This window comes from Papilio xuthus, unplaced genomic scaffold, assembly GCF_000836235.2.
Source record: "Papilio xuthus unplaced genomic scaffold, Pxut_1.1 DF827542.1, whole genome shotgun sequence".
Lineage (NCBI taxonomy): Eukaryota > Metazoa > Arthropoda > Insecta > Lepidoptera > Papilionidae > Papilio > Papilio xuthus.
Genome location: NW_013531107.1, coordinates 71,107 through 90,491, shown reverse-complemented (window position 1 = coordinate 90,491; position 19,385 = coordinate 71,107). Strand labels below are relative to the sequence as shown.

The 19,385-nt window shown below is 33.5% G+C and overlaps 1 protein-coding gene across 1 annotated transcript in view; it reads left to right on the top strand.

Moving 5' to 3' along the window:
- The window catches only part of LOC106119087 (ras-related C3 botulinum toxin substrate 2), a 33,504-nt gene extending 17,063 nt beyond the window's left edge, over positions 1–16,441 (top strand). The window contains exons 2-6 of the mRNA XM_013313949.1: positions 11,394–11,465; positions 13,366–13,546; positions 14,009–14,143; positions 14,478–14,655; positions 15,084–16,441. Of these exons, the coding sequence (XP_013169403.1) occupies positions 11,394–11,465; positions 13,366–13,546; positions 14,009–14,143; positions 14,478–14,636 (547 nt within the window). The 3' untranslated portion in view covers positions 14,637–14,655; positions 15,084–16,441. The remainder of the gene's footprint in view (positions 1–11,393; positions 11,466–13,365; positions 13,547–14,008; positions 14,144–14,477; positions 14,656–15,083) is intronic.
- Positions 16,442–19,385: the final 2,944 nt, after the last annotated feature.

The following is a 19,385-nucleotide window of genomic DNA, read 5'->3' as shown; positions in this document are numbered from 1 at the left end:
TCGTTCAGCTGTTATGAAGATACCTTCAAACAAACATCCATCTTAACATTTGCATTTATAGTATTAGTAAGATTATCCTATGTTATTATGAAATTGAAAGGACTACATATATGTTTTTGATTAAGCGTGTCGGTAATAGAACCCACACTAGGATAGTATCATGTTAATAGGTCTTGCTGTATTCGCGCGACGTGCCCTAGGGAGAGCTTTGATTCTACACCCTGAATATACAGGGTGGTTTCCTCTGCCACTTAATTTTTAATTGCGACTCGGTATGAATTTAAATTGCGTAAGTAATCAATTAACCTTTTACATACTGGCTGAAATATAATAACAGGGATCCTCACTGGCTTATGTAAAGATTAATCGAACATTTTAATTATTATTAATATAATCAAATACCATTGAATAATGAATGGTTTCAGCTATAAATTCTTGATGTTAGAAGTCCGCTATCGTCTCGATATAACTATAATAATAGATATTTGTTTGAGTTTTATAATAAAATGCTTGAAGGCGGTTGGTTCGCGCCAAGTGGTTCATGCGTGAGTCAGTCGCAGCTGGAAATCATTCTACTCGGCCTTGATCAGACGATAGGATTGAACATATCATATGTTTTACTTAACACATTCCATGCCACTATAATTTGTTTTTTTAATTTTGTATGAAATTGAACTCGCGAGGTCATAGCAGTGAATGTGTTAAGATCTTTGTTATGACCATTTAAATGAGTGCAATATTTAAGTACCAGGAACTTAGCTGTGTTCTGGTATGCTTAAGATAAGAACCTAATTTAACACGTCAAATGCCGCTACCATTTTTCGTCAAATCAGTGGCACTGAACCTGTTTACTTCCCTTACCCTCTTCCTTTACGAATGAAGTAGACCGAAGAACAGTACAAAACAGTTGTATTACAATTTTCTTTAACCGCGTCGACTCGCGGAAATGGAAATAGAAATGTTTACACCGGGCGGTTAGCTCGCGCTATACAATTGCTCTTTGTTCAATGCAATCGATACGGAACTGGGACAATCATTGATCTGGATCTATGTCGAGATTGATCTTGTTCTTTTAAAGCATAAAGAAAAGATTGTTCAAAATAACTTGAAGTTGAATAGTTTAAATGGCACAAAGGTTACTCAGAGCCCGTTCGACCCGATTTGTTGGGATCGGCTGAGTTTTTTGGAAGTCTCGACGCGTAATTTGATTTGTTATTGATATATTAAAATATTTATCTGTCTGTATGTAATGCTTGTATATGTATTTTAAAAAATAAAACTGTCATTTGAATCTTGTCTATTAAATATCTTTGCGGTATAGATTGATTGAAATAATACGAACAAGGACTTCAGTTAGAATACAAATTATTATGTCTTAAGAATGCTGTTAAACAGGTGTTTATACATCCGTCCTGACCCTTACAGTCTGTAGTCACCCTTATCTATGGGAACCGATGTGACGCACGCATGAGTAAGTCACGCGGGCAGTCGAGTGGCATTACAATTGGCTTGTCAACGAACGCGGTGCGATGGTAAAGCATGTAATACATCCGCTGCGTTCTGTCGGGAATTGTAAGTTATTTGTTAATGCAATTTGCGTGAAGATATCACTAAGCGATGATATATTAATGAATTTGGTGGCAAACGAGCCTGCGACCACCAGAAATTGCTGGAATAGCGAAGCGATCGATGCCTAAAGACATACGAAATTACATAAGCGATGCCTACCTTTAATCGACCGAGAAGGTAATGCACAGAAATAATCCGGAAATACCACTTCCACTACCAATTCTTTCCTTATAAGAAAAAAAGGGGGGGGGGGCTATTATTAGGCCCCCAGGACACGTCCCTTACTATGAAGCGACGATTGTCGTATACCAAAACCAAATGAGAATAGTACGAGCTCCTAGTGGTCGCTTACTGTATCAGGATGTTAAGACCCTAGTGTTGCAGTCTCTTTTATCAAAGAGAATGAAAGATAAGATTAAACTCTACGGTTGCATTGTAAGTACACTACTGTTTACGTTTATTTTCGTTCACAATCGATTAGCTTTCCAAATTATGCAATAGCAGCTGTTGCAAAAGTGCCGTTACGTACTTGATACAGTTTCAGTCTGTTTAAGGTAATCGATCGTTCTATTATTGTTTGCGTAATTGTAACAGACTAGCTCTGCCAGTTACCTCGTCCGCTTGAAATACTGTCTCCGTCTTATTTTTTCTTATATAAAATAATTTTTCTTAACTAAACGTAGTTTAAGTTACTCCTTTTTACATCAGTTACTTGCCAATAAAAGTCCCGTCCAAATCAGTCCAGCCATTTCAGAGATTTGCCGGAACAAACAGACAGACAGACATAAATATTAAAAATATTTTATTTATATGATACAGATGTTTTTACATTTACTTTTGCGTCCTTTATATCGTAATAAACAATATGATAGGATTATGTATAAGAGACTTCAGGATGAAAAAACAATTATTCGAACAAAAAACATCAAAAACACATACAGCCGACGACCTCGTAAGATTTAATTTGTCTCATTAATCCATTAAGAGTGGCTCAGAGTGGATGTAGTCTTGAATTCCAAAGTTTTTATCCTTAAACAACTTGTCTCGATTTAAATGTTAGTTTACTTTCTAACAAGAAGTGATATGAATTGATATGAACAAAGAACTCTACTGTCGTATCAAGATTTGTTTTATGAACTGGTAGATATACGTCACGGATTCCAATTCTGATTTTAATAATAGATAACGTCCCTTCGAGTACTTTTGTAAATATAAATCTTACTAACAATCTACATCCCTTGATAAGTTGTTCACGTTTTGTGTTTCACTGAATTGCTATCGCATATAACGATGTATCGTGTACGTTACGAATATTGTTAACGATGATTTGTTCTTTAATTTCCTTCACCAAATACGAGGTATGAGGTATATTTTGTTGGGTTACTGATATATTTCATTTGTGACTTCAATTAAAAAGCATATCGCTATCTTACTATTATAAATTCGAACGTTTGGATGTTTGTTAGTACTCTAGAACGGTTGCATGGATATCGCTGAAATTTGGCATAGATGTAGAACATAGTCTGTATGAACATATAGGCTATTTTTTTTCGTGTAGATGGGATCGCGGGCGACAGCTAGTGTAGATATATAAATTTACAGCTTGCCTATGACGTATAATGCTTAAATACAAAATACATTATGCGTATTAGAAATAGATAACCTAAGAAACTTTACTGCAAATATTTTCGAATTTTATCTTTTTTTTTCAAGTTTAGGGTTTCCTGCCAGTAATGTTTTAGTCTGAACTCAAATGTCATTTGAACTTCCTTAATTGTGAGTAAACATAGGGAACTAATTAATTTCGACGTCCAGTACAGTATTAACTAAGAATGACACAATCTGTGAACGTCATAACGAACATATGTAGAAGGGAATTAAGGGCAATGTTGCCACGCTGAGTCATACTTTTGACGCAACGAATGCGTCACAAGATTTGTTTTGTAATACAAGGAAACGTAAAACGATTCTTAGGTTTGTGAGTTGATCTGAGATCTTAAATCTTCAATTAAAGCATTATAGACTTTTGAGTATACCGGATTACAAACCAATAATTAATAAAATATAATTACTATAAGGTCAAAGATGTATGTATGAAATTACTGTAGTTTTCTGATACAAACATCTATGTATGAAACATATCGTCATCCCTGTCCTTTCGACACTACAGAAACAATATGTTTTAAACGGAAATTTTGGACTCGGAAACCCACGGTTAGGCTCTCAATCGTTACGAGAAACAGTGACAACTTGACATGTAGTGTAAATAAATCTATTCTTTATTCTAATTTGCTTTCGACTATTTCCGTGGCTAACTGTACTTTCGCCACGGTGGCACGTGACCTGTCAGATTTGATGGTATCGATGAAATATTGCTCCGTCATACTGTTCGATTCACTGGTGAAGACACCACTAGACTACATCAAATATATTGACAATAAAATATACAAGATCGAAAAATAAATATAGTGATTTCTAAGTATTTAGTGTTGCAGATATATTTTATCGATATCACAAACTATGATGTGTAAAAAATCGTTATTCGAACATTAAATCGATATTTCAAAAAAGGAAATTTAATATTTTATGTTTAATACACATTTTATTTTTATATCATAATAGCTTTCGCCTAAGACCGTGTTCGTGAGGAATTAAATCCAAAGTGTGTTCTATGCCAAATTTCAGCGAGATCCATGCAGTCGTTCTGGAGATACCTTCTAACACACATTCATCCATCCACACATTCATCCATCCACACATTCGCATTTATAATATTAGTAAAATTAAATAGGTTTATTTACTGTGTCGCTTACACAAAAAAAGTTTTCGAATCCTTATATTTATGCTATCACTAATTAAACATTCAGACGCCTCCTTGTCATCGTTCAATTTTGGACAGAATGATAAATGGTCTTACTAAGTGGTGCAGTTAAGGGCTACGATTTGTTATATGAGATAGTCATTGCGTGACTACTTACTATATCTTACTAATATTATAAATGCGAAAGTTTACATGGATGGATGGATGTTTGTTTGATAGTATCTCCGACACGGCTCATCGTATCTGGCTGAAATTTCGCATAGATATAGAATGTATTCTGCAAAACCATTAGGCTACTAATTAAGGTTTTTTTAAATACTTCGCAGACGCAGACGCACGCAACAGCTAGTAGAAAATAAAGTGTGATATCGTACATCAACACTCAAGCGAGGTTATAATAGTGATGTTTTCGAGATAATAAAACTTGGAAATAATATCTCTTGTCTATTTCTTAGCGATGGTTTTAGTAGTATATTAAAACAATATTATCTTTCGCTTTATAAGTACTTTTGCGTCTATAGTTATTAAATATAAATAAGAAATATGATTCGAATTTTATGATGTCGTAGTTATAAACACGTAGTAATAAACTAGCAAGGTGCGGATAATGGCCGGGAGATAAACCCAACCGATTTATTTGTTTGTGTAGGTTATACGCACGTGTTTAACTAATCCATTCTACGTGTGCAGTGACGCCGGGATATGTGCATTATTAAAACGCAGACTAAAGGTCAACGACCTGTTGTGTTTTTGGGTTATGTTGTCGTGTTGTGAATTTGTTTTGCTAAAACTGTTCTCGAAATTTCCCTGATAATTAACAAGGAGCAAACAGCAGAAATAAAAACATTTTTTTATTGACAACTTCAGTACTTGTTTTGTAAATTACAAGAATCTTTGGTTTTTAAGAGCAAAATCTGTGTATAAAATATATTGCCATTCCTGTCTTAAGCCTTAGAAACACACAGTAATTAACGTATTTTTTATGGTTGGTTTATAGTATTAGTATGTTATACTAAACTCGATTAGCCGCATACCTTTTCCCTATTAGGCGAGATAAACACGTGTGAAGGAATTACATCATTGGTCTCGCTAAAAGAGTACCGAAGATACGCGCGAGCTCAAAGGCGTATTAATCAGTGTTACGATGAATGACCACATAACGTTTACTCCCCAGTTTATTTATAACTACGTAGAGTAACTCTCCCACAGCGCTGAGATTGTATAGGGCTGTCAAACCCGATTTACACAGATTTAAACCAGTTCTGAAGCTGTTTACCGTCTTCGTCTTTATTTTTTTACGCATTGAAGTTTTGGTGAGGGCCTGTATTTATTAAATTTAAGTCTAAAATGATAAAGGAATGTTTATTTCTTTTGGTATAATGGTGGGAATAAGTACAATTAGGTTTTTAAAACATTCGTTATATTGACAAAAGTAACAAAACAAGCATGACCCCTGATGGTCTTTGAACACGTGTAATAAATCCACTTTTAAAACGCATTCGCATTTTGAGAAGAGTTTTGATTTATAGGAAAATTGTGACAAATCTTTTTGTAGCAACCCTATTATTTCGCCGTGTCCGCGTCTGTTATTCACATATGTTTCGCTTGCAACGTATACTATACGCTTTAGACTTGATTATATGTCTCGCTTGTTTCCATCGTATATCATATGTTCTCAGCTGTATTATGAACCGTAATACGTCTTAGTGTCTAAAGGAATTTCCTGAATGGATATTAAAAACTAAATGAATTTATATGAAGTTCCGTAAATGTAATTTTATTATAGTAATCACTATCAGTTCACTGTACGTCCCCACTGAAGAGCTTGGAGACTATGTCAGGGGTAACACCGTAGACTACCATGCTGACCCAATGCAAGTTGACTTCACACATATCTTTGAATTTCTTCATCACGATGTTTTTTCTTAAACTTAAAAATGTCGTACAAATTACATATGTGAATCTAAAAACACATTGGAAATGCAGATTGCAAGTCAACTGCTTAACCCTTGAGTCACCAACTCAGTTTTAGCAATTTTATAAGCATTTTAATAGGACAAGGTTCATCGGTGTAGTGTTTAGGAATACACATTCTTTCCACATTACCTATATGTTATTTAATTGTATTGGATTTATAACTAGGGAACGCAATCAATAGGATATCCTATTAAACGCATGCATCAGCTTTGTGAGTTAATCATACGCATTTCCTGCTATTAAATAATGGTTGTATTAGGTATTTATTTTGTGAAACAGTACTCAGAACAGTTTTAATATAACAAGCTTATTTACTAGTGTGAGGTATCTTGCCAATAAAACTATTATCGTATTTTTTTTAACATCCGTATAATTTTGCATGTTTCAGCCAGTACTCTAATCAAAGTAGGTTTTAATCAACAACACTATTACAAAGGAATTATATTATTATGTATCTTGTAACTTCTCCCTTCATTTGTCTATGACATGATTACGAACTATTTATTAACTCTATTGTGTCAATCCAAATGTACTTTATGTATGTATGCGTATTTTATTATGTTGGTGTTTCAGCAGTGGAAACTGTTTGTAAACTTGTACATCTTATATAATATTATAAATGTGAATAGTTAAATGGATGGATGTTTGTTTGAAGGTATCTGCAGAACGGCTGCATGAGCTTGCTGAAATTTGGCATAGATGTAGAACATAGTCTGCAAAAACACATAGGCTATTTTTTTTTTAATTTTGCGCAAACGGAGTCTCGGGCGACGGCTAGAATACATCTAAATCGTGATCTATTAAACGTGACACGGTAAACAAGGCCAGGCTATTATAATTACCGTTTGTACACTCGATAGTGATTTGTGCACAGAGTTTTTGTTTTCATTAACCCATGACGGATTTGTGATATGATCGATTAGTTTGACACGAAATTGACCAGTTTATTGACATCGTTGATACGATACAGGAGAATTAGCTTTTTTTGTATTTCTGAATTGGGTGTGCTTCAAAGTTTTTAACACTCCAGTTAATCTCTATAAATTTGATTACAGTCGAACCTAGAAAATCAATAACTAGATAAAGTAAGAAACATCTATCCTCTTCCTTATAATAAGCGAGAAACTCGGGGTGATAAAACTCTTTATAAGTTTTAGAAATGTCTATGTCGTTTATGTCCCCTCACTAATAATGATTAGTGAGGGGACATAAACGTCGACATTTTAGCAACGCTAGTGTTGCGCCAGTACATTAGCACAGTGTCGGATTTTCTTCCTAACATAAGCGAGAAAAATATCGCAATTCCTTGGACTCACGCTTGTCTACCTTCGACTGTATTGTGTTTACTAGTTAAAATTAGTTGACACAACAAAACCTACTTTCAGAAGATCTAGATTATTTACAAAATAACCTAAAAGTAATGATGACTTGTATTTTATAAAGATCTAGACTACGACTAGGAGTCATTGACCTGTCGACAATATCTCCAGTTCGCTGTACAATGCCGTCTTATTGCAGTCATACAAATTGCCGATATTTGAATAAATCGTAAGTGCACAACGCAGTGCATGTCGGGTCGAGGGTTACCGCCGGACGGACAATCGACAGTCCTTTATTACTGGAATATATCTAGGGTTGTCACTTCTCATATTAATTTATTTTTAATGTTACATGCTGACAGTTGTTGCGTAAAATATGTTAATATCAAAACACCCTTGTTGACAAAACCCTGCCATCATCTCGTACATTTGCGCAAAAATACGCTTCTTTCAATATATTTGTTTGGAAAAATATCATTTTAATAACAGTAAAAACGTATAAATAACTTTTTAGGTAATGTCCACTGGTTTCGATAAGTTCTTTATAAATTTCAAATTCTGTGTTTTAAGTTTTCAAATCGGAAAAAATCCTCGCAAATGTTTAAAGAACGAAAAAATAGTTAAAAAACATAAATCAGATGCTATGCTTTCTAGCAAAAACCTCTCCACTCCATTCCTTTTTGTCTTTTCAGCAAGTAAAAGCTTAAACTTCGCTCCAACATCGGTTTTAATCTTTTAAGACCATTTAGTTGTCTTTTGTTTTGCGGCCGATTCGAATTGGCTTCTATTTTGCCTTTTAGTATTATTACATAAAGGATTTCTTTTATAAAGGAAGTTTCTGAATCGGCTTAAATTTTGTGACTAGCAGATGTGACTTTACGTCATTTACTCGTAGATATAATAATACACTTGTCTGAAATGAATGAAGTCTCTTAGTTTTGTTGGATGGATTGTTTATTTCGTTCTAATAAGTATAGTAAGTATAAATCAGATAGATTTATTAAGATATAAAGTCCAGATTACAGATCTTATATATATTAGGTTAGTTAGTTTTACGGTTTCTTAAAAATTTACTTCGTACAGTTGGTTATGGAGACTGAGACATTAGCCGTGGGTTTTTGTTTTTGGGTTCAGAATCTCTCCGTTTAAAACATATTGTTATCTCTGTGTTGTCAAAGATAATGACAGGGATGGCGATATGTTTTAAACGGGGATTTTAGTCTCAGAAACACACGGTTAGGTTAGGTAAGTTATTGCTTTGTTACTTTGTGACCTTATTTTTGTATAATTTGCTAATAACCCATTGGATTTGCAAATGAATCTTTTTATCAATGCTAGTTGGAAACTTGGTTATCATGAGATTTGTACTATCGTCAATTATCAGTGCATGTACCTGATTTTATCTTATCTTATCATTGTGCGTATCGAAAATAAGATTTGTATAAAACTATATTGTATTGTTCAATATTGTATTTCTTTTACGCTTTTTAATGTTACTGCGTCGATTTTAAAATATGTAGTATGTATGCAGAAATTTCGTTACAAATGCTGAAATGTTTTACATTATCAGCTTACTATACGTTCCCACCGAGGGGCTCGGAGCCTACTCTTAGTTAAAGGTGATTAGGCCATAGTCAACCACGCTGGCCAAGTGCGGGTTGGTTGACTTCACACATATCTTTAATTTCTTCTCAGATATGTGCAGGTTGCATCACGATGTTTTCCTTCACCGTAAGAACGTCGGATAAATGTACATATATGTTAATGGGAAATCGAAAAACACATTGGTACACGGTGTTATTCGAACCCAGGACCTGCAGATTGCAAGTCAAGTGCTTGACCCCTGAACCACCGACGCTCTGAAATTTTTAGCCATAGACAAACTACAACTTTTTCGTACAAGACGTAATTTACAAAATAATTACTGTGACTTTTTTTTTTCAAAATACTATTATATATAACAAAACCTACCCTTATTTTAGAATATAATTTCACTTTATTTAACAATTTTCAAAAAATAATTGAAAAATGAAAAAAAAAAGCGTAATGGACGCTATTTATTGGATTTGTCCGTCGACTTAATATAGGCATTAATAATGAAATACACAAATAATTTTAATTTATCTCACGTAATCGTGTGCGGTCAACCCTAATTGATACATCTGACAGGATGTCGTCCTTTAGGCACGAGGGTTGAATACTCGTCGGTTATCCGACCGATTTCAATCGCACTATGACCTCTAGACGCACTACTAAAGAGAGACTATCGTCATATTGTAGGATAACCTCAGCTTGGAAACTCGATACTTTATTATGAAGCTAGACAAATAATGCCATTGTGTGAATACTATTGTTTGATTTTTATTGTCTACGTCTAGCCTTTAATATATTAGTTTAATTACTTCGATTTTTTTAACATACTTTTTGTATTCTTTACTTGGTATCTAAATATAAAAATATTTTAATTTAGTTAGAATTAAAAAAAAAATTGAGACGTCATTTCGCGTAATAATTGATGTTCTAAGATTACTGTCTGATGATAAAATTCATTCTACAATTGCAGCAACAATCGATTATATATCCGTCTCTTTCTAGCACATAAAGCCAGCGTTTTAAAAATGGAATACGCTATCAACAAAAGAGAGATGTCTGCTCATTATGGAAACTGAATATAATGAGTGAACTTTGAGCGTATTCCATACTTACGATGTAGGTTAAGAGCGCCCTCTGTCTGTAAACGTTTTCTCGCTCCGGGGATACGCAAATTTTTATACTTGCGATGAATTTATTTACAATTTTATGACTTTACTAGCAGTTGCCGGCGACTTCCTCCGCCAGGAATTAAATAAAAAATCTATGTTATACTTCTTAACTAAATTTCAACAAAATCTGTTAAGCTGCTTCGGAGATACCTTCTAACAAACATCCATCTAAATATTCGCATTTATAATATTACTAACTTAGTAGCTTATGTCGCGACAAAGTTTATAAATTGCTGAACTGAAGTCTGGAGTAAGGGCCATTTCAGTATACGTCGTAAGTTTTATGGTTTGTCGTTAAGTTTAAGTTTGGGTACGCTAGGAATTCGTCGCATTTGGCGTAGGCAAGACGTGCCTGAGAGTTGTTTCTTGTTTGTGTGGGATAGATCGCAATTTTATGCCTTACAAGGATAGGAAGGAAGGATAGAATATTGATATTTTATGATGAAACATAATAAGCAACCATTTCCACTGGACAAAAATTTGTATTAACATATATTCTTTCCTCTCTTTCTATTTAAAAGGGAAAGACAATATATGTTACTGGGTAGATTGATGGATGGATGTTTTTAGAAGGTATCTCGAGAACGGCTGCATGGATCTCGTTGATATTTTACATTGATGTAGAATGTAGTATAACAGAACACATAGACTATTAATTAAGTTTTTTTTAATTCCGCGTGGACGGAGTCGCGGGCGACAGTTAGTAGATAAAAATGTAACGGCAGTGGAATTACCTGTGGATTTACCTGTATATGGGATTTCATTTGACAATTATACGGTATTTATTACCTTTAAGTATAATGTCACTTATTGCCACATTTAACGATGATCTCGTCACGGTTTACCGCAAGTCAATAATGACAAAGTATTAATACACGATTTTGTAATACACACCCTTCCTGATCCTGTGGTTGTTGTCTAACTTGTTTTCTCTCTTGTTCACAGTGCGGTGGGTAAAACATGTCTCCTCATCAGTTACACCACAAATGCCTTCCCCGGAGAATACATACCGACAGTGTGAGTATATGTTATTACATTATTTTACATTTAGATATGAAAATCTAGATATGGATCGATTAACTCTAGATACAAGGAAACGGAACTAATGTGAACCCTTTGACACAAATATAAAGTGGATTTAGTAACGAGAAACAACAAAAATATGTTTTTTTTAAAATATGTTTTATTATGAATATTTATAAGCATGTTATAGCAGGGTAGCGACAATCTGTCGCCATTGCTTCGAGCCGGACGCTCTCCGGTACAATTGAACAATTGATTGAAGACATCCTCTTGACCGATATTGATCTTACGACTTTCGTAATGATTCTTCTCTTGATACTGCCCTTTGTTTAGCCCATTAGTGCATAACTTTCGATAAATCGGACGCCAATAAAATTGTTATTTTAGGAGTTATGTATATTTTACTAACCGTTTATTTTTTTTAAACAGTAGTGTAATATATATGTGAAGTGGTAATACTGTTGGTATGACATTCCGGGTAGCATAACGTCCGATTTATCGGACGGGCTATAAAATCTAAACTTTCATATTGATTAAATATTTTATACAATTTAATGGTCAAATACACTCGAAATGAAAATATATTACAGTGATCATAATGAAAAAGGCGTTAATAAACTTTATGCACTAATGGGTTAATAAGTAGCCTATAAAATTTAGCTATAGTTGTATTAAATATTGTCTATATGTTGAAAATCTGGACAAAATATAGGAATTATTTATCTTAACACGTTGAATGCAACTACTTATTATTTAATGTCGAATCACACTTGCAGGTCGAATTGGTAGCACTGAACGTGTTGATATTTGTATTATTTATTTGTTTGTTTTTTTTGCTCTAAAGTCATAGTTATAACTTTATGATGACTGCATATTTGCGATGTTTTTATAGAAATTAATTCGACGCAAATATGTTGAGATAGAAGTATAATGATTAAGATTGAATTGATCTTAATTTAGAGGAAAAAGTTGTAGATATTTAAAAAGGTCATACCGAATATTATACTTTTAGACATTATTATTTAGAATCCTTTGGCGCAAATGGCGCGCTTTCATTACAAAGTCCAGTGCCAAAATGATTAGTGAGGGGACATAAATGTCGACATTTTAGTAAGGCTAGTGTTGCGCCAGTACACCGGCACAGTGTCTGATTTTCTTCCTAATATTAGTTAGAATCCTTTGGCGCAAATGGCGCGTTAATTACAAAGTACAGTGCCAGAATGATTAGTGAGGGGACATAAACGTCGACATTTTAGTAAGGCCAGTGCTGTGCCAGTACACCGGTACAGTGTCTTTATGCCGGACTTTCTTCCTAACAATACAAAATAAATTAAATATGCCGTCTTCTCTTTCAATTCATATATAACCAAGTGAATAACTAAATAAAGCACCAAAAGTTTTTCGGATAGCATTAAGCTAAATGTTTTGCACACCACTAGAATAATAGTATGTAAATAGATCGCTAGAATTCGAACCCGGTACCGCCCACACACGGTATTTGTTTGGCGATGGTGTGAACTGACCTTGCATATTGAATCATCGTTATTTAAAAAATATACCGGTAGTGTAAAAAGATATTGTTATAGTCCATTTGTTATTAGTTTTTAATTAAATATGAAGATATTTTTATTACTTGACAGTTTGTGTTGAAAAGACAAATACGGCTACCCCTGGATTGAAGGATCAAGGCGTGGAGACCATGTCCTAAAAAGCATTAAATTATCATTTGAATCACAACGGCCATTACTTTTAGTTAGAGTTTTGCCTTTTTTTTGGATTTTTGTCTTTATCAGACATGCCAATCCCATAGTGCCCATGATTTAGAGTTTTGTATTTCTCGAATTGACGACTACTTTTAAATAATTGTGGTAATAGATTTATCTCCGTATTCCAGATTCGACAACTATTCAGCGAATGTGATGGTGGACGGCAAGCCCATCAACTTGGGCCTGTGGGATACGGCCGGCCAGGAGGACTACGACCGCCTGCGACCGCTCTCCTACCCACAGACAGACGTCTTCCTTATATGCTTCTCACTTGTCAACCCAGCGTCATTCGAGAACGTTAGAGCCAAGGTAAGAAAGACGAAGAATAACGTAACACGGCGAGCAACAGATGTATATTAATTTTTAAACTTAGATGAATTTGACATTAATTTGATTTAAGTAAGTAAAATACAATATGCATGTTTAGAAGTCATTTTCAGCCATCCACAATTATTTTACAACTATCTGTCGCCCACGATTTCGTCTGGGCAGATTTATGTATAAAGTATGTGTTCCTCCAGACTATGTTCTACATCTGTGCCAAATTTCATCAAGATCCGTTCAACCGTTCCGGAGATACCTTCTAAACATACATCCATCCATCTAAACTTTCACATTTATATTATAAGATAAAATAGTAAAACATTTAAATAATTAATGAAAGAAACGGTTCCAAAGGTTATAATTTAATAAGGTTTATCATAGTATGGTTTAGTATACATATTAAATCTTAAAAAAAAGTTGAATAATGTATGTATTTCATGTTTGCAGTGGTACCCTGAAGTACGGCATCATTGCCCCTCAACGCCCATCATCCTGGTCGGCACCAAGCTGGATCTGCGCGAGGACAAGGATACCATTGAGAAGCTGAAGGAAAAGAAACTCGCGCCTATCACCTACCCACAGGTACGTTGTAACCTAACATTGTCTTAATCTTCATATCGACTTTCTGTTGTTTCTTTTGTAAGACCGCTCTTATGGGAAGTCTCCACTGTCACACCTATATGACGACTCTCGTTTTCTTGTTTTTTCTTACCATGCCGGGGCCCACAGGGTTATGTAAGACTGTGTAATTTGATGACCTGTGGCGCCCTTATCCGTCCAGCCCCCCTGGGCGATTGCCCAACCGAACTGTACCCTAACGCCTCCCCTGACAATAAGCGTTGCGTTGTCAAGGATTATCAAATCAAATTATAGTGTTTATGAACAAGATAAAGCGTGTACTCGTCGTTGTTACCAGGGCCTAAGCATGGCAAAGGAGGTGAACGCGGTGAAATACCTCGAATGCTCCGCGCTGACGCAGAAAGGCCTCAAGACGGTGTTTGACGAGGCGATCCGCGCCGTGCTGTGCCCCGCGCCCCGCGTCAAGCCACCGAGGCGGCCCTGCCAGCTCCTCTAAGTCAACAATCACCCAACAGGTAATCTCATAAACCAATAGCTCATTGGTTAAGGAATCAGCCATCCCATCAAACGATCGTACATTTAAGTCCCTACATCCACTATTTTTGTCCTAGAACTTATTGAAATTATTTATTTTACATATTAATTCTTTTAAATAATAAGATAATATTTTAAAAATCGTCTTGTACCGATATTTATGCAATCATAACATATACTAGTATTCTATGTTCTGTGAGGTTTTATGTCAATACTAGTGGTTTCCGACTCTGACCGTGTGTAATTAAAAAAAATATAGACTATGTCTTGTTCCATACAATGCTCTACATCTATGCCAAATTTAAACAATTTTCATGCAGTTGTTTTGAAGATACCTTCAAACATCCATCCAAATATTCGCATTTATAATATTAGTAAGGCAATTATAATAATAGTATTGTTGTTTCAGATAGTGTAGGAAGAGATGAATGCCAGTGTAACAGCTCGCACAGCTGTACAACATAACGCACCAACAGATCCCTCTCAGTTTTTCACTGAATGCAAACTGAGTTAATTATCTTCAAATGTACTACATGACTACAATACGCATTCAATGTTGTGTGAATTGGTGTGTGTGAGCTCCGTATGTATAACGCTTTTTTATATATGTACAGACCGACAGACTTATCTGACTTGAAGTCTAATAAAACTAATTTGAACTGGTGAGGGGCGCTGCTATCGCGGTTCGTTTTGTCAATATATAAAACCTACTTTGGATATGACATGACAGCTATAGTACAAAGAGGATCTTGACATTTTTTGACATTGACAGGAGGGTGTTAGTGAGCTGTCATTTAGTTTGACTTATGTCTAACTAGCCTTGTCGGTAACTCATTAACGATCATCTGTCAATGTCAAAAACATGTCGGAAGATCCTTGTCGTACTGTGACTGTCTTTTGTGTCATATTCTATGCTTAACTCGTTGAGCGCCACGTCAGTCATCGGTGGCTGACATTAGATTTTTCGTTTAGGTCGCTTCAACCATCGTGTAACATGAGAACTATAAAATTTTACACTATTTTTCGTTAAAAATGTAAACTATTTTGTACTGCAATCGGAAACACCGGCTCTTTAATACCATAATAAGCGGCGCTCGTGGCCTGAACGGGATTGTCTTAGAACGCGTGGCGATCAACGTGTTAAGTAGTATTTTCACGGGGCCAGATAAATTTGTCGGACTATAATCTGTCAAAGTCTGTCTGTCACTTGTATATATTAAAATAAGGGCATTTACAAATTGATGGTTGCATTCGCTTATTAAATGTGAATTATTTTTAATTTGTAAGTGCTATATGTCTTGTACGCATTGTATTAAGTCTAACGCATAAAAAATATTCTGAAAGTTCCAATTATTAAAATAATTTGTTTATCTTTGCCCTAAGATACCTCTTTCCTCTCATGTGGTCTATCAAAACACTATTATTTCAGTTTTTTTTAATTGACTACTGATAAAAAAATTAACATCTAAATGAAATTAATTTGGTTAAATAAAATGAGTTTGGATATTATCTGGTTAGGTTTTTGATGTAACAAAATATATAAATTTTGTCAGAGAATTTAATAAAAAACTGTTCCGAGACATAATCAAATAATTTTTACTTTGTTATTAAAAAAGATAATTTCAATATTAAGGTGCTTTTTATTTCTTGCAAATACATTCCTAGATTATAAAACTCACTGTTTACCCAATAATGCGTTACTGTCGCAATGTTAAAATTGTCTTTCTTTGGAGTTTGTTAAAGGGGATTGTTGAAAATTTTGTTTTTTTTTTAAAAACAGAGATTATATTTTTCGATATATTATTACTTATTTTTTGTTCAATGTATTGTTGTAATCCAAAAAATGTTTAAAGTACACAGTTTCCTTTCAATGTCAAAATAAAAAAAAAAAATTGTTATCGAAATCTGTAAATTTAGTATGAATTTGAGTTAAAATTTTTGGCTTTTTGTTGATGCAAAAAATAGCCAAAAAAGACGGTTTTAAACATAATTATGATATCCAAGTTATAAATTCAATAACAAAAGTTTAACACGTTAGCTGCCAGTATGATTTTTCCAAAAACGAAAAAAAAAATGTTTTTAATTTTGTCCAAAACCATGGGGCCTTGCGGGTCACGGCTGTATACAACAATTAAAAAGCCACAGTGAGGTGTTGAATGGAAGTATGGCTTGATTGAAACATTAGCTCGTCGGACGTATATTCCGACATGACAGCTAACGTGTTAACCAAGTCTTTGTCAAATCAACTTAAGAAAGGTTCTTTTTTCAAATGAAATGTTTACGTTTTTCATAATTTTTAATAACTCCAACAATTAAGACTGTTGGATATTAAATTGTTTGCTAGAAATTGTCAATATTTAAACGTCATTTCCTTAAAAATACGCATTGCCTCGCTCCGTGGCTATATTTAACTGATAAGTTTTTTTTTTTAAAGACTCCATTTAATGTCGATTTTACCACCATTAACAGTTGTATGAAATTAATTTGGATAAAATTTCCTCTCACTTTGATTGAAATATGTATCAGTATAGTACGCTCCAATCGTTTTGGCCTTTGCAAGTTACAGAAGAGTTTTTGCATAGAAAAGGGTTTATTATAAATCTTATTCCGAAAAACTTCATAGAAATAGAAAAACATGGAATGGAAAATGATTTGTTTCAATTAATCCATGGAAAATATCTATGTATTTGTTTTTTTTTTAACATTTCGTGAACATGTGTATTTGCTTTTAAACGAGAAGCCTATTGTGAAAAACCGCACAACTAATTATTATAAAAATGTTGCAATTGACATTATTATGTTAATTTTGAATAAAAATAATTTTTATTTCATCGCATTTAATAAAATCCCTTAAAATACTTTGAAACATAATTACTAGGCGATGGATATTAAATTAATTTTATTCGTTTTAATAACATTTTGCGTAATTTATAAGGAATTTTTAAAATCATTTTCAGTTTGGTTGCTGTTAAATAGGGAGTCATTTTTTCGCTGAAAATGTGATAATGGGTTTAGGCTTTAATTGACTGTCGACAAGGCCTTTGCATTTCTTTTGTAAATGTAAATTTAATTTTTTAAATCGCCTAATTTTTTTTTTTAAATAAGTTACACGGAATTCTGTCGTGGTATTTATAAGCTCGGAACTGTTTCCGTGGAACAACAGTATTAACAACAGTGTTACCAACCGTATAAAGACCATAGACAATGAGTTTCGTGTGATTTATTTTTAAACATTTTGAAAATGGTGTCTGATGTAGTTTATAAGTTGATTAATGTCTAAATCCACTCCTAAATAAATGAAATAGTACACGTAAGCGTTTTAAGATGTGTGCATTTGTGATTGTTTTTTTTTATATCCAAGTGCTAAATGCCATATTTTCATATGATTAAAAAAAAACTTGTCTATTTGAAAAAAAAAATTAAATTCGAAATTTGAAAAAAGGCATGAACAATTGCACACTTTAGGTATTCTAGTTGGTAAGATTTTAATGTATGTATTGTTCAGATGCAAATATTTAGAAGAATCAGCATGTAAATAAACGATAAATTAGTCTTTAATTTAAAAAAAAAAACGAAATAAGTGTAACGCATCATATTCTTTGGTGTTGCATTTTTTATGTAGTTGTATCAATTTTTGTATTGGATATTTGAACGCATTTTTATTCTATTAGTTTAATTTTTGTATTCGGAAATGTTGGTAAAAGTTTTTTCATAAGTATGCGCTAACTTGTACCTATATATAATATTGCATAACATTATTCATTATGTAATTTGCATGTTTATAATGTTGCTTATAACTGTCAAAAAGCGAGGGAATTCGATTGAATTTGTTTATCGATTGTTACAAAATCGATGTTAACGATATCGATTATTCAATTGTCAATGATTAAAAAAATCATTTTCTTTTTTCAAAGTCAAATAATATTTTATCGGCAGTATAGTTAGCGCATGTAAACATTTTAGTGGAAATTTACTCATGTATTTTGTATGTAATGTATTGAATTTCATATTGTATGACACTTGTATACTATTGCTATCTCTGTTTAATTCATAAAGAATGAAAGAGATGGCAGTATTGTATAGTTTGGTCAGGAATATAAACATTATCGCTATGTTACGGAATGATAATAACTTATTCCTTTGCACATTCTTAGATTGAGATATGTCTCGAATATGCGTATCAAGGACAGATTTTTTATATTCTTGGTTCGACTATAATACAGGTTTTAAAGTGAAGGATTTTCGGTAATATTTAGTAGTAGTCTTTGTTACTTGTTAATTATTATGAATTGTCACAATGCGTTTGTATCACTTGACTATGCTTTTCCGCGGTGTATCGGCTCGTATATTATTTTTATACAAATAATAAAATTGTAAATGTTTAAAATCTACCCGGTCGCTGGGCCCTCGAGTAATTCTTCCAAATATTGTGAAGCCTCTGAATAATTCAAAATATATTTATATTAACTGTTCAAATGTTTGTTTCATTTTACAAAATCCACATTTTTTTCTATACATTTTAAAATATACTCATAAAAAACGATAGATTTCATTATCAGCCCTGTCTCGTTTATATTTATTTATTTATTTTAAGCTTTGTACACAGTTTAAAGTACATAGTGTAACATTACATAGAAATACAATGATGTACAGGTGAGCTTAACTCTGAAAGAGTTCTCTTACAGCTAACCTTGCGATACAGAGAGGATGT